General features: G+C 41.4%; 1 protein-coding gene across 1 annotated transcript in view; it reads right to left on the reverse strand.

Moving 5' to 3' along the window:
- Positions 1 to 15,395, reverse strand: part of AMPH (amphiphysin) — a 104,616-nt gene that overhangs the window by 67,994 nt on the left and 21,227 nt on the right. Inside the window, exons 3-5 of the mRNA XM_024742253.1 lie at positions 14,259 to 14,353; positions 11,052 to 11,147; positions 751 to 858 (exon numbers count right to left, since the gene is read on the reverse strand). Of these exons, the coding sequence (XP_024598021.1) occupies positions 751 to 858; positions 11,052 to 11,147; positions 14,259 to 14,351 (297 nt within the window). The 5' untranslated portion in view covers positions 14,352 to 14,353. The remainder of the gene's footprint in view (positions 1 to 750; positions 859 to 11,051; positions 11,148 to 14,258; positions 14,354 to 15,395) is intronic.

Genomic DNA, 15,395 nt, shown 5'->3' on the forward strand with positions numbered 1-15,395 from the left:
AGGACATGTGTAGAGGGAGGAAAGGCGGGGAAAGAAGACTTGAAAGTTGACAAGGATGGAGAGGTGAGTCAGAACCAAGTTGCGAAGGTCGCATGGGCCATGGTAAGGAATCTAGAATTTTTTTTCTACAGGCAATGGGAGCCATTAAAAGACTTAAGCAGTGGAGAAACTCTATCTAAATATGTGCTGCAGAAAGGCCATCCAGGCACCTGTGTGTGTGTGCAGATGGGGGAAGGCAAGACTGGATGCCAAGTGAGAAGTCAGCAGGTGTCTCCCATGAGTTGTCAGCCAATGACTGACATACATGGTAAAAGCTCCGGAAATGGGTTTTCTAAAAGAAAAAGAACGTCATGCAATTGTAGTACACATCTGTACGCTCAAGCACAATTTATGTCTGAGAATTTCACACTCGATTTCCTAGTTGAATCTGCATTCTGGCATCAAGTATGGAGCACGACCACAGAAAGAATGTAAGGACGCGTTACTTTCTTATCAGGCAGTACTGTTGGGGGCGAACGTTTATGATGATGAAAATGTGAGTCAGTGTCACCCATGTGAACTCTACTATGACCTGAAAACCCTTAATGTTACTTGAAAATTATGAACGGCAGCCCACAAGCACCGTACTTCAGTTTCAATTCTGTCCTGATTCCAGTCTCCATGAGAAAGGGAAGATTTTATTTTCAAAAGCAAAGTTGCGATAGGTCACAGAACATAGAGAGTGGTGACAACAGTGGGATCGGCCCCTACCTTAGAGATGCGACTCTCGTCCTTCCTCTTGGAGCTCTGCAAAGCCTCCAGGTGGTGGCGGGCACTGTCGTAGTCCACCAGCTTCCTGCTGCGCTTTGCGATGCGGTTCTGCCAACAGGGAAACATATGCACTAAGAAAGAGACGCGGTCCCAGACTCTCTTCTTGACTGCCGAAATGCCTTCCTTGTCTGCAGTAGCTGGGGACCTTGACCGGAGATCGAGGTGAACCAGAATGTCACTAGACAAATGATCCCTGGAAAACAGACTACAGCCTCCGCTCCTTTGTGTGAAAACCATTAGGTAAAGGCCTCCCTTCTGAAAATAATTAGGACAATCGTGAGGAGGTGAAGGCTGAATTTGCAAAGACCAGAGAAATTCCGGAACTGGTTGAGGGAAGCACCTAAACCTATACTCTCTGTTAGTCTCTATTCTAGATCTTTAAATGTTCCATTTGGAAGATAGTACAAGACTATATTAGGATTTGGTTTTATAATTCTCATAGCACTCACACTAACAGTAGTTCTATAAATCAGATTTACTTCCTAAGAAACCCTTCTGCCTAGAAGTGTTTGTCAATCCTTTTGTTCATTCAGATCATCTGAGGAGATTTAAAAATATATTGATTTCTAGAGACTTTTGTTTCCAGTTAGGATATAGAGAGCTGCAAACAATGTTACGGTCACACTAGCAAGAAAAAAATCTGGATAATTTATAAAAGCATAAATTGTCTTGATTGTATCACACACATGAAGTCATAAGGCAATAAAGGAATCTCAATTCCAAAGAGGGATGAGTCTCTTCAAGGAGAGACGAGACATACCAACTCTTTCACCTTTGGCAGGTAAAAGCTGTGGCCACCATACAAGTGGACAAGAAGTAGTCAGCTAAAATTTTAACACATTGTTTAAGGTCTATTGTGGGCTAATGTGTCAGTTTGGAATAGGCGGGTGTCCAAGACACAAAGGGAAGTTGCACTTACGGGCAAGCTCTTTCCTTGGGCGGCCTCCATTGGATGCTATCAAGTCTGAGGACAAGACACTTCCTTGCAGTGCAAGTGAGAATGAGATGATCTCTGATGGCTATGGGGGTAGAAAGACAAAGCCCTGCCCATTCCCTTGGACATTTTTCTCTTTACAAAGCAAAAGCCTTAAGCCACTTGAGGAGGAAACAACAGATCCTCTGGTCCACAGAGACCAGGCAGAGATCCACTGATTCTGCGGGAAAGGTAGAAGAAAAATCGATCTGGCCCCAGTGATGGATAGGAATCCCTTGGGTCCCTAGATATATTCAAAAATAATTGTAACACACAGAAGAGTGGGAGAAAAAAAATCTCAACCCATAGGGGAGGAACATAAAACCCTCTTGGGCCCAAGATCTGATTCCTATAACAAGAAGAGGTTTGATCCCACTTTGGCAGGGTCAGGAAACTCCTGCTCAAGCTCAACCACAGATACGAGGCCGACTTTGCCTAAGACAGGCCAGGAAAGTATAACATAAGACAGCCTTGCCTCAACTCCAAGCCCAGCACTGAATAACGAGAAACAGCTGCCTACCACTGGAGAAAGGCCAAGTGTATGGAGAGAGACCCTCTCTGGAACACTGGCACACAAGGACACCTGAAATCTGAGGGAGGCAGGAACACGGAGAAAAACTCTCTGGCATCCAAGGGCCCAACCAATGTGGGTCAAAGTAGAGGCAAAAACTAGACTTCAACCCAAGAGCCTGAACATTTTATAGATGTTAGACTATACGTGCAAGGTATTAGCAGCCCAATTCCAGAGGAATTTGAAAGCGACAGGGCACCGAAAGTAACAATAGCAACAACAAAACACAAGTCCAGCTCAAGGTGCAAGCAGAGTAATTTGAACTGTCCCACTACTGGCTTGACAAAAAGGCGTGCCCATTTCCAGGCATAAATAGTACTCCAGTCTTCACTATTCTATACACAATGTCTGGCATTCAATCAAAAGTTCTGAAACACACACCTTAAAAAAAAGAAAAACGGCCCATGAGAAAAGACAGAGCAAGCAACAGAACAAGACATGACCCAAATGTTGGAAGTATTAGTAATTTTTTTTTTGGGGGGGCTGCACCCATGCAGCATGCGGGATCTTAGCTCCCCAACCAGGGATTGAACCTGTGCCCCCTGCAGTGGAAGTACAGAGCCTTAACCACTGGACCGCCAGAGAAGTCCCCAGTCAGTAATTTAAAAATAACTATGACTAATATGTTAAAGCATCTAGCTGGAAAAGGTAGACACAATACATAAACAGATAGGGAATGTCAACAGATACATGGAAATTCAGCTAAATGGAAATCAAATGGAAATGAAGGCCTTAACCACTGGACCGCCAGATAAGTCCCCAGTCAGTAATTTTAAAATAACTATGACTAATATGGTAAAGCATCTAGCTGGAAAAGGTAGACAAAATACATAAACAGATAGGGAATGTCAACAGATACATGGAAATTCAGCTAAATGGAAATCAAATGGAAATGATAAAATTTATCAGAGGAGAAATTTCTTCATTAGACTTAAAACAGCTGAGGAAAGAAACAGTACAGTTCAAGAGAAATGAAATGAAGAGAAAAATTTCTCATTAAAACACAAAGAGAGGGACTTCCCTGGTGGCACAGTGGTTAAGAATCCGCCTGCCAATGCAGGGGACACGTGTTCAAGCCCTGGTCCGGGAGGATCCCACATGCCGTGGAGCAACTAAGCCCGTGCGCCACAACTACTGAGCCTGCGCTCTAGAGCCCGCGAGCCACAACTACTGATGCTGCGTGCCACTACTACTGAAGCCTGCACACCTAGAGCCTGTGCTCCACAACAAGAGAAGTGACTGCAATGAGAAGACCACGCACCACAACGAAGAGTAGCCCTGCTTGCCGCAAGTAGAGAAAGCCCGCACCCAGCAATGAAGACCCAATGAAGCCAAAAATAAAAATTAATTAATTTTTAAAAATCACTAAAGAAACTGCCACAAAGTGAGCAAAAGTTTAAGAAAAAACAGAATCAAGCATACAAGACCAATACAATATCAAACAGTCTAACTGGAGTCTCAAAGAGAGGAGAGGGAGAGGCAGAGAAACATTTGAAGTGATAATGGCTGAGAATTTTATAAAATAAGGAAGGCATCAAAGTACACATCCAAGACATTCATAGAATCCCAAGAGGGATAAATACCAAACGAGACACAGACAGCTACACCAAAACCAAACTGCTTCAAATCAAGAATAAAGAAAAAAAATAAGTACAAAGGTAAGAATTACAGAAGACTAGTCTTCAGAAACTGTGCAAGCCAGAATACAATGGAGTAGCATCTCTTAAGCACTGAAAAATAAAAAATCAAGAGAGATTTTTAGAATTCGATTTCCAGTGAAAATACCTTCCAAAAGTAAAGGTGAAATACACGTTTTTTTAAAAGACAAACAAAAGTTGGGGGAACTCATTGGCATATACGAATTTTAATACCAACAGGAGCTGTACAAAGAAATGAGTACCAGAAATGGTGAAAATTAAGGTAAATAGACAAGATTTTGGTTTTTTACTTTGAATTGCTTGAAAAGGTCACTGAACTAGAGAAAAGCAGAAACAATAGATCGTGGGCTTTATAACCTATGTATAGGGAAAATATATGACAATAAGAGCACAGGGAATGGAGGGAGGAGCTGGAAATACACTGCTATAAGGTTCTTAGACGGAGTAGCATCTCTTAAGCACTGAAAAATAAAAATCAAGAGAGATTTTTAGAATTCGATTCCCAGTGAAAATACCTTCCAAAAGTAAACGTGAAATACACGTTTTTTTAAAAGACAAACAAAAGTTGGGGGAACTCATTGGCATATACGAATTTTAATACCAACAGGAGCTGTACAAAGAAATGAGTACCAGAAATGGTGAAAATTAAGGTAAATAGACAAGATTTTGGTTTTTTACTTTGAATTGCTTGAAAAGGTCACTGAACTAGAGAAAAGCAGAAACAATAGATCGTGGGCTTTATAACCTATGTATAGGGAAAATATATGACAATAAGAGCACAGGGAATGGAGGGAGGAGCTGGAAATACACTGCTATAAGGTTCTTAGACTGTACATAAAGTGCTGCAACGTTACCTGAAGTTAAAGATGTACACTGCAAACTGTAGGGCAGCCACTAAAAATTAAGTTAAAGAGGGACGACTAATAAGCAAGTAGTGTAAAATATACTGATTCCTGAGCCCCAGACTAAGAGATTCTGATTTAGTTAGTCTGAGGCAAAGTCCAGGCATCTGTCCTTTTTAAAAAAAATCCCCAGTGGTCTAGTTGTGCCCGGCTAGTCTAATACTGAGAACTGCAGAAGAGGACCCTTAAAAAACTTTAAATTTCATAGTGTATTTTTTAAACATGCCTTTGGGATAGTAGAAAAGCTTCCATAAAACATTGGTTGGTTGATTTGCACTTGTTTCTTATAAATTCAACTGTGTGAGAGGCCAGGAAAACCTTGCCACCAGTCCTAGCATCCTTGATGAAGCTGGAATAAACCTGCGCTTTCAGTAGGAAAAGAAAAAAAAAAAAAAAAAAACCAAAAAAACCCCAAACTTTAAATTTCATAGGGTAGGAAGAAGAAAAACAACAATAATATAAACGTTTATCGTTTACAAAACATGGTCCTCTGGGTCCTCACAGCAATGCCCAGTATGGGTGTTTCAGGGATTTTCCCATTTTACAGGTAGGGAATTTGCAGTTGCATGAGATTAACCTCTAACTTGTCCAGAATTACTCAGCAAGTCTGTGGCGAAAGATGAATTAGGTATCAGCCCCGGGACCAGTGCCAAGAGTAGGGTGACTCCAGTGAGACACCTAGGGCACAATGTTTAAGGAGGCTCTCACTCTTGGGGTAATGTTAGTGCAGGGTCAGCAGTCCACGTAGGACTTTGAACCCTCGTGCCCTCACCTGTCTCACTCAGTCCCTGCCCCTGATGCTTGGTTAGTACTCTTTCTAGCACTGTCCAGGTGTCTCTGACAGACTCTGTCATCCAGCTACCATCTGTCACTCTGTGCCACTCCTCTACACCCCCTTCAGGGGTGATGACAGGTGGGGCGGGGCAGTTACACTCATTTAGCTGCTTCCAATCCCTTTCACTTTATCCTCTGCACCGACCACTTCCGACTGGCATCAGTGGAAGGATGGCTGACATACCACGTTCACTCAAAATATGCGATGAATTAGCCCAGCAGAGTAGAGAGAAGGGTGCTAACAAGGTGACAAAGCTCATTACTTTCGGCAGACATCTGTTACCTTCCAAGGAGCACCGCCCCTTGAGGTAGTGGCCTTGTGTAACTCTGTGGAAAATTTTACAAAGCTCTGCTTTGTAAACTTGGTTGGGGGTGGGGAGGTTGTCCTTTAGTATCTTCCAAAAAGGCAAATCTTGATGCTTTGAAGGTAAACTTGGTCGGGGGTGGGGAGGTTGTCCTTTAGTATCTTCCAAAAAGGCAAATCTTGATGCTTTGAAGGTAAACTTGGTCGGGGGTGGGGAGGTTGTCCTTTAGTATCTTCCAAAAAGGCAAATCTTGATGCTTTGAAGGTAAACTTGATTTTCGAAAAGAGGCAAAATTCAATTACTTCCAAGCCTGGGAACAGTGCACTGGATCATCTTATTTTTTGTTCAAAAACAAGAAGTGAAGTAAATAATGTGAGTCATTTTCTTGTGTAACTGACAAGTTAATTACGGAGTACAGCTTACCATGGTAGAAGTGACATTTTGAAGGCCATCACTTATTTTGATGCATATATTTTTGTGTTGGCAAAACATATCAATCTTATTGCCTTACCTACCTGATATTTGGGAAACCTGAAAAAAGAACCACATCTCCTAAGAAAGGGTAGAGTTAATACACTATAGCTTTCACATGGAAAATGATCCGATTCTTATTTAATCATCCAATAGTAAACTTTATTAAATAAATTTACTAGCTTAATCGTAAATCGTTTAATTAAATATTTATTTATTTTAGTTATTTATTTATTTTTATTATTTTTGGCTGTGTCGGGTCTTAGTTGCAGAGCTTGGGCTTCTCTCTAGTTGTGGCGTGTGGGTTTTCTCTCTCTAGTTGTGGTGCTCGGGCATGTGGCTCTGGAGCTGTGGGATCTTAGTTCCCTGACCAGGGATTGAACTTGTGTTCCCTGCATTGGGAGGTGGATTCTTTACCTCCGGACCACAAGGGAAGTCTCAATTAAATGGTTCAATTAAAAGTTCTTCAGATTCCCCACTATTGATTGACCGTATGCAGTAAAGAAAATAATTTACTAAATTTTTTAAAAATTTCAACAATAACCCCGATTTGGAATTCATTTTGGCCCACTGCTGTAAATATACGCTTAATGGCTCATGCACAGATGCCAAGATAAAATCTAAACTTCATTTTACAATAACTGCTAACAGCTGTAAGCCTGTGTAGGTTGGGGACAAGCTGGCTCTTATTACAACATTGATTTTAGATATCAGTACTGCACAACAGAAACTGTAACACCAGGTGCCCTGCCAATCACAGCTGGAAAAGTCAAACACCATTCCCTCATGAATGGTACTGCACAGGCCTTGCTGATGGGCTGCAGTAAATATTTGGAAATTTGCCTAACCATGCACACCCTGTTGATGTTAATGTGTCAAGGAAGTCAACTGTGTTCCAGGCTTTGAAAATGCTCCACTGTATTTTTAATCATTAATCCTCCTTTTCATCAATAACCCATTCACTACATAATCTCTCAGCACTCACTTTACGAAGTGACAGAGTCTGTATTCACATCTAACTTCCGTCCATTGCGTAAAAAGCACAACATCTGTGTATGTTCACAGAAGAAAAGTCTTTCAACTATTAGAAACAGCTATCCCAACTGCTCTCCAACCCCAGATTGTTTCCTTTCCAAGTTAAACACTGCTATTTCCTTCACTGTTCACCATATGAAATGGTTTCACAACTGTCTATCTTGGTTGAAACCCTATGTGTATGCTCTAATATTCGAAATGTGACTTCAGAGAAACAGAGAGAGAGATTATGCAGGCTCTTTCCACGATGCAGGTAAGTGGTGCTCGGGCATGTGGCTCTGGAGCTGTGGGATCTTAGTTCCCTGACCAGGGATTGAACTTGTGTTCCCTGCATTGGGAGGTGGATTCTTTACCTCCGGACCACAAGGGAAGTCTCAATTAAATGGTTCAATTAAAAGTTCTTCAGATTCCCCACTATTGATTGACCGTATGCAGTAAAGAAAATAATTTACTAAATTTTTTAAAAATTTCAACAATAACCCCGATTTGGAATTCATTTTGGCCCACTGCTGTAAATATACGCTTAATGGCTCATGCACATGCACAGCTGCCAAGATAAAATCTAAACTTCATTTTCCAATAACTGCTAACAGCTGTAAGCCTGTGTAGGTTGGGGACAAGCTGGCTCTTATTACAACATTGATTTTAGATATCAGTACTGCACAACAGAAACTGTAACACCAGGTGCCCTGTCAATCACAGCTGGAAAAGTCAAACACCATTCCCTCATGAATGGTACTGCACAGGCCTTGCTGATGGGCTGCAGTAAATATTTGGAAATTTGCCTAACCATGCACACCCTGTTGATGTTAATGTGTCAAGGAAGTCAACTGTGTTCCAGGCTTTGAAAATGCTCCACTGTATTTTTAATCATTAATCCTCCTTTTCATCAATAACCCATTCACTACATAATCTCTCAGCACTCACTTTACGAAGTGACAGAGTCTGTATTCACATCTAACTTCCGTCCATTGCGTAAAAGGCACAACATCTGTGTATGTTCACTGAAGAAAAGTCTTTCAGCTATTAGAAACAGCTATCCCAACTGCTCTCCAACCCCAGATTGTTTCCTTTCCAAGTTAAACACTGCTATTTCCTTCACTGTTCACCATATGAAATGGTTTCACAACTGTCTATCTTGGTTGAAACCCTATGTGTATGCTCTAATATTCGAAATGTGACTTCAGAGAAACAGAGAGAGAGATTATGCAGGCTCTTTCCACGATGCAGGTAAAACCATGTTTCATTTATCTTCAGGGACTCCAGCTAGATAACATGATTCCAAATCTCTCATGTAAGATGTTTCAGTAACTGGAGGATCATCATTGGGTGTGACCTCAACCATGGACACCATGGACCACAGGAAAAGAACTGCTTAAACAGAATAAAAGGACTTCCCTGGTGGCGCAATGGTTAAGGATCCGCCTGCCAATGCAGGGGGCACGGGTTCGAGCCCTGGCCTAGGAAGATCCCATATGCCGCGGAGCAGCTAAGCCCTTTCACAACAACTACTAAGCCCACGTGCCACAGCTACTGAAGCCCGTGTGCCTAGAGCCTGTGCTCCGCGACAAAGAGAAGCCACTGCAATGAGAAGCCCACACTCAGCAACGCAGACCCAATGCAGCCAAAATTAAATTAATTAATTAAAAAATAGAATAAAAGTTCCACTGAGTGTTTCAACAAACTGAAAAGACTAACCAACATAAACCATCATGAGTTTATTTTAATCTCTCTGTTTCAACAAAGGTACTTCTGTATGTCTTCTGAAATTTTACGCTCCCAGAGAGAATGGTCAATTTCCAAATAGCTATTGCTGGGCAGTATCATGACAAATAACAGATAACAAACAGATCCTTCACACATTTTTGATGATACTACGTTTTTGTTCCTGAAGCTCAACAACTTTTCAAATGTATTCTCCTATAGTCAATCACAGCCTTTATTTGCTTATCTAAGTTGTACTATCAAATATTATATGACTAATTTAGACAACTTGCGAGGTCCTTTGAAATTTTCAAGTAGGAAGACAAACGTTTCTTTTACCTAATTTATTAGGAATTGATTTTTATGGAGACTGAATTACCACGCAATAAACAGTATTCTAAAGCGTGATAATAATTCTGAGACTGTTTGCTCCACAAACGCTGCAAATTCCAAGACAAAATGTCAATGCCCATCAAATTATCTGAAGATACCTCAGAACACATGCCCTGTGTACAGAATTTTAACTTTTTAAAAAATTGTTTAATTTCTCAGAAAATTTTTAAAACTGACTTAATACCTTTCCAAATTAAGATGTAGCTATACAATGACTCGGTAAAGCATTCTGCTGCCTATTATGATAACATCACCGAGAATTCGTCATTTGGATTTGTTCTCTGGGACAGCTTGCCAACAAGGCTAATGTGTCCAGTCTGATCCTCTTAGGTTTTTGTCTGGTGCCTCTGGTGTCCCAGAACACACTTCAGGTGTTGGCCATCTAGTGTTAGGCATTCTGTGTGGGACTGAGGAAACTAACGTCATTGATAGGAGTATAGATTTGGCCAAGAAGCTTCACTACGTTTCACGGCCAAAGGCGGTGCACATTATTGCAGATAGTTTCCTGGTGTCTGGCAATGGCTATAAAGAAGGCCAGGTAAAAATGGAACTTCACATCAGAGGTCACCTAGCAAGATATTGAAAATGCCCATGGACACTGGTTCATGGCCTCCTTGCTCTACAGGAAGGGCAGCACATGGCTGTCTTACCTAGCAGTCCTCTTTGAGCTGGGAGAACAACTAGGGAGCAGATCTATTAATGCTACCATTTGCTATATACAGTCCTGATGGTTTAAAGACCATCTATACCTTAAGAGTCAATTTCAAATCTGTGATATTCAATCCTTCACTTGTATATTTTCCTTTCAATGAATCCAAGTGTCGAATAAGACAAATGGTTTAGACAAGATATTTTTAGATCCAGATGCAAATGTATTTGAAATGCTTACATCTTAAGAATTCAATGTGAACCTGAAAATTTCAAGGAGAGAAAAAGTATGCAGGTGTACTATGAACATACACAAAATAAACAGTAAGGAAAAGATCAGATTTTGCTCTCACATGTGCAATGAAGTTTCTCCTTTCCTCATGACCTTTGTTTATTCTAATGGAAATTCTTGCCAAATGCCATATAACCAAAAGGTTTGAACATAAAGAAGACTGGAATTTTTTGGTATCTCTGATTTATGATTTTATATCTATAGGATTAAAAAGACTTCTGTAGAGAAATAAAAGCTGAAGCAGTTCATTAAAGGGGGAAATGTGATTTCTGGAACTGTATTTCATTTTAAACTGTTAGGAACAGGATAAAAATCTCATGCTTAAATAAATGAAAAGTTACCAACTGTTTCTGATGTCAGCTTGAGGACTTTTAATTCTACTTATCTCTTGCCCATGTTTTAATAAGAACATGGGACCATTCAATTCTTCCCTTTATAGACACAGAATAAAATACCTTTATGTCAGGAAATTGGCCCAGATAGGTGTCCAGTGTCAGCAAGGACCCATCCACTAGTTTTTGATGGAAGTCTTCCCACAGCACATCACATTTCTGAAAGAAAAAGAGAAATAAAGAGACAACTGCAGAATTATTTTAATTGGATAACTTTCACCAACTTCTAAAAAACCTGAGACTATAAAATTAAATAAGTTCTACTTCCCTGGCTAGTAAATGCTAGAAAAGTGTGGATTATTTAAGAATACAGTAATTTGGCTACCAGTTCTAATTTATGATATAGGCTACCTAAGGGCTCAGCTCATGTAAAAATGTGTTTCTGATTCCAAATTACTAAAGAATGTAGAAACTTCAAAAGGTCCCCCGATTCCTATAAATGGACTTTGGGGCTAGGAGTCCGTGAAGAATTCCACCAAGACAGTTTGCTTCTGAAGCAATCCATGAAATTAGAAACCACTCCAGACAAACAACAAACCACAGCTGAAGCCTCCACATGGAAAGCAGAAAATTTAGTCATACTGGGAAGGGCCCTACCATTTATGGAATATCAATTGTCATAAACACAACGAGTATTAGATATTATTATTATTATTACTCCTATTACTGTCAAGGCATTGGGTTAAAAGCTGTATGTGTCTCTGTGTGTACGTGTGTGTGTGTGATTTATTTCTCACAAGAGCCTTATGAAGAAAGTCTCATTGTTGCCATTATACAGAAGATGATGCTGAAATCCAGAGATGTTACATAGTTTGGCTAAGGTCATGCAGCTGGTATATGACAGACTCTGGTTTCAACCCTTGAATTGGAAGCCCATGATCTGTCGATGACACCAGGCTGCCTCACCAGAACAGAGTTCATATCCTAGCTGTGTGACTTTGGAAAACTGAACGTTCCTGAGTTTCGGTTTCTCCAGGTATGTGAGTTGACAACATAAACTTGCTTCACAGAATCCCAGGCACGTGTGCAACAACGTCATTCCATATTCCTCCCATTACTACATCTGGCGTCTCCTGACAATGTCTACCCTTCCTTTTTTCTTAGCAATAGAACGTCCAGTTTTAGCCGGGCACACGGCTGCCTAGGATACAGACCATACTTCCCAGCCTCCACTGCAGCCAAGTGCAGCCATGAGACTAAATTCTGCCAATGGGATGGACTTTCAGGAAGTGGCCCTAAAAGGAGGCTTGTCCTCCAAGCCTCCTCCTTCTTGCTGACTGGAAGACAAAAATGAGAGCTGATAGCCAGAGCTCAGAGTCATCTTGAACGTGGAGGTGGCAGCGGGGATGCAAAGACAGGCGCCTGATGCTCGTGGGTCCCCCATACCACACCTGGGCTGCCAACCTCCAAGGTCGGTTATGGGAGAGAAGCTTCTCTCTTGTTGAAAACCACTTTTTAATGGTTGATTTGCTTCTCTTTTTCACACATTAAAACCCAATTCTAATTGTCATAGATCCTTATTAAGAATTTTATGCAAACAGGGACTTCCCTGGTGGTGCAGTGGATAAGACTCCGTGCTCCCAATGCAGGGGGCCCGGGTTCGATCCCAGGTCGGGGAACTAGATCTCACATGCAAGCCACGACTAAGAGTTCGCATGTCACGACTAAGGAGCCCATGTGCTGCAACTAAGGAGCCCGCCTGCTGTATCTAAGACCCGGCGCAACCGAATAAATAAATAAATAAATACATTAATTAAAATAAAAGAAGTTTATGCAAACAAAAAAATTTAAGTCCACCGTACAAAGAGGCTTATCTTATGATCTGAGCAGACGCCCTGGACATGCAGTGTCAGGTGCTTCACTATTGAAAGATTCCCCAAATCCTGGCAGCCACAAGGATCAAGGCAGGACAGCAGCTGTCTCCTTAGGAATCAAGGTCAACAGTGGCATTTGCCACACACAGAATTGCAACGTGGTGTTCTGAAAAGCCATTCACACAAGTTTCTAACCATTCCCTTAAAAATTCTTCTTTTCACAATGAATTTTTAATTATACACCTCTAATTGGAAATTTACAAAATGAGTTAAGCCTTTAACAACACGCTGTTGAAACACAGTGTCTTTATATTTAAGAAATGTGAGAAGATGCCATTCCTCAAAACTGCATTGGAAAATGGCGTGTGGAGGCTAGTTTTGCCTAATTCACATACTGAAAGTTTTCGAAAGAGGTAACGGAGCTCACAATGAGCTTTCTTCATAAATAGATCTCAGTTTCTATCATAGTCATAACTGTGGGGATGTCAGAATTTTGGTGAAGCAGCCCAGGAAAGATGTTAACCCATCTTTCCAAAGGCTGCGTAGATGATCGGCATGTCATGTACCAGAGTCTTCCCTGAGTTGTGGCGGCCATGTCTTAACTCTCCGGTACCTCATGAGAAGCAAGGAGCTCCCATGAAGTGGGCATGATGACCAACCATTCTGTTTTAACAAAGAGCTTGGACGTAAGAAAACCCGACTGCAGGCTTCCTAAAGTCAGTAATAATCGCACACACTGTGCACTAGGTCGAGGATGTGAACACACTCGACTTTAAGTGTGTTTTTAGGAGATACAATTATTATTCTCACTTCGCCGATAAGGAAACTAAAGCCCAAGAAGATTAAAGAACTCATGTGATGTCACATCCCATTCCGCCTTCTTCAAAGCAACAATGACCACTTTCTCACTTCCCAGAGCCAGACAGCCCTGAGCTAGATGGAGCATTTCAGGTGTTAAGACATGTCTAAGGACGAAGCCTTTCGTTAGTTAAATTCCTATTAGCAGGCCCTGTCCTCGGCCCTGCAGACCAGCAAATGGACCATCTGGTGGTAAAGTGAATGGGATGCTCTTCCCAGATCCCGTGCCTGCTTTCAAGGAGGGATGGGGAAGAAGGTGCAGTACATAAAATCAGGCCATGAGCCAGTTCTCCTACTGGAATGGGCTAAGAAGTGTAGTAAAGGACAGACAGGTGCTATTCTTATGTTGAACAAAACCAATCTTTAAGCCACAGCTTTCTACTCAAGTGGCTTTATTGTCATGTTCACTCCTCACTGCAAGTTTGGGTTGATCTGGATGGTGGAACTGCACAGTGCCTTCTGGGTACACGGTGCCCCTTCATGATTAGGGCCATGAGGTGGTGAGAGGGGGTCAGGGGATAGGCTGAGTGAGCAGGACATGGTGGGAACCTCACAGAAGTCACCCTGGGGCCTCTCATGTGCTGTGACCAGCTCTCACCTCGCCAACCATTTTCACGTCTTCGCGCCCGTACCAGTCGGGCTCATAGACTTCATGCAGCGACTCGGTGAGCTTCATGGAAGCCTCTTGCATGCCTAGCATTGGAGAAAAACAACTCCTGTTAGAGAGAGGCAGGTGAGGAGTCTCTTCCTCCTTTCCCTACTTTTCAAAGTGAGAGGAAAAATCTTGAATACTTGCTAATTGTTTAAGGAAAACCTGGGCAGGCACAATTGCTCTTTGCACCTGTAGTCCTGATTCTGATCACAGTGTGCATTTTCTAGTATTTTTAGGATAAAGATACATGCTGGGTCTTGAAAAAATCAACAAGGTGTTCTAGTCTAAAAGCACCAATAATAATATGTCCTATTATGTGTGCTGTCACTTGCTAAATGGCATGAAACCGTAAATGTATGGGACACCTAGAATACTTACCTATAAAACTAAAGAGTTCTAAAACAACTAATACCAAATGACTTTAAATATTAGAAATAAAGCATTTGGCGGGGGGAAGCAGATAGAAGCAAAATCTATAGGATTTTCAGGCATCACTGAAAGGGCTTTAAGTGGCCTAAAAATTTTCAAAAGAAACAAGAAGTTGCTCTTTTTCCAATATTACTAAAAGCTTATACATACAGTTTTAAGTCAGAACTCTCAGAAAGCTTAGCGTTCTTAAGTCTATGGGTATTTTCAGAATTTTCGTTAAGGTACAATTTGGTATGTTACAGAAATATGGTTATTAATAATAGGAAAGATAAAAAGTTTCCCAGTGCAACACGGTGATACAAAGTATCATGAAGTCTTTTCCAGACTCCCTCTGCCCCTCCTTCAAAACACGGAGGGTAAAGTGTGGATTGCCATGGAGACAGTTCAGGGCTGGGGACAGAACAAGGTGGAGTCTTTGGCTGGTGACTTGGAGAAGCGCCTCTTTGGCACCAGACTCTCCCTCACAGCTGGAAGGTGAGACCTGACCGAGGTGGTGTCCTGGTCTTTGTCACTAGGGGATATGAAAAGGGGCTGGATAGAAGGAGAGGAGAGAAAAACCATAGCGCTGCCATTAAAAATAAAAGACATATAAACTTAATGCCAGTGAATCAAAGAGGGAAAGTTTTTTGTTAAACTGAAAGCTGCAACACTCTA

This window comes from Neophocaena asiaeorientalis, unplaced genomic scaffold (genome assembly GCF_003031525.2).
Source record: "Neophocaena asiaeorientalis asiaeorientalis breed wild unplaced genomic scaffold, Neophocaena_asiaeorientalis_V1.1 scaffold373, whole genome shotgun sequence".
Lineage (NCBI taxonomy): Eukaryota > Metazoa > Chordata > Mammalia > Artiodactyla > Phocoenidae > Neophocaena > Neophocaena asiaeorientalis.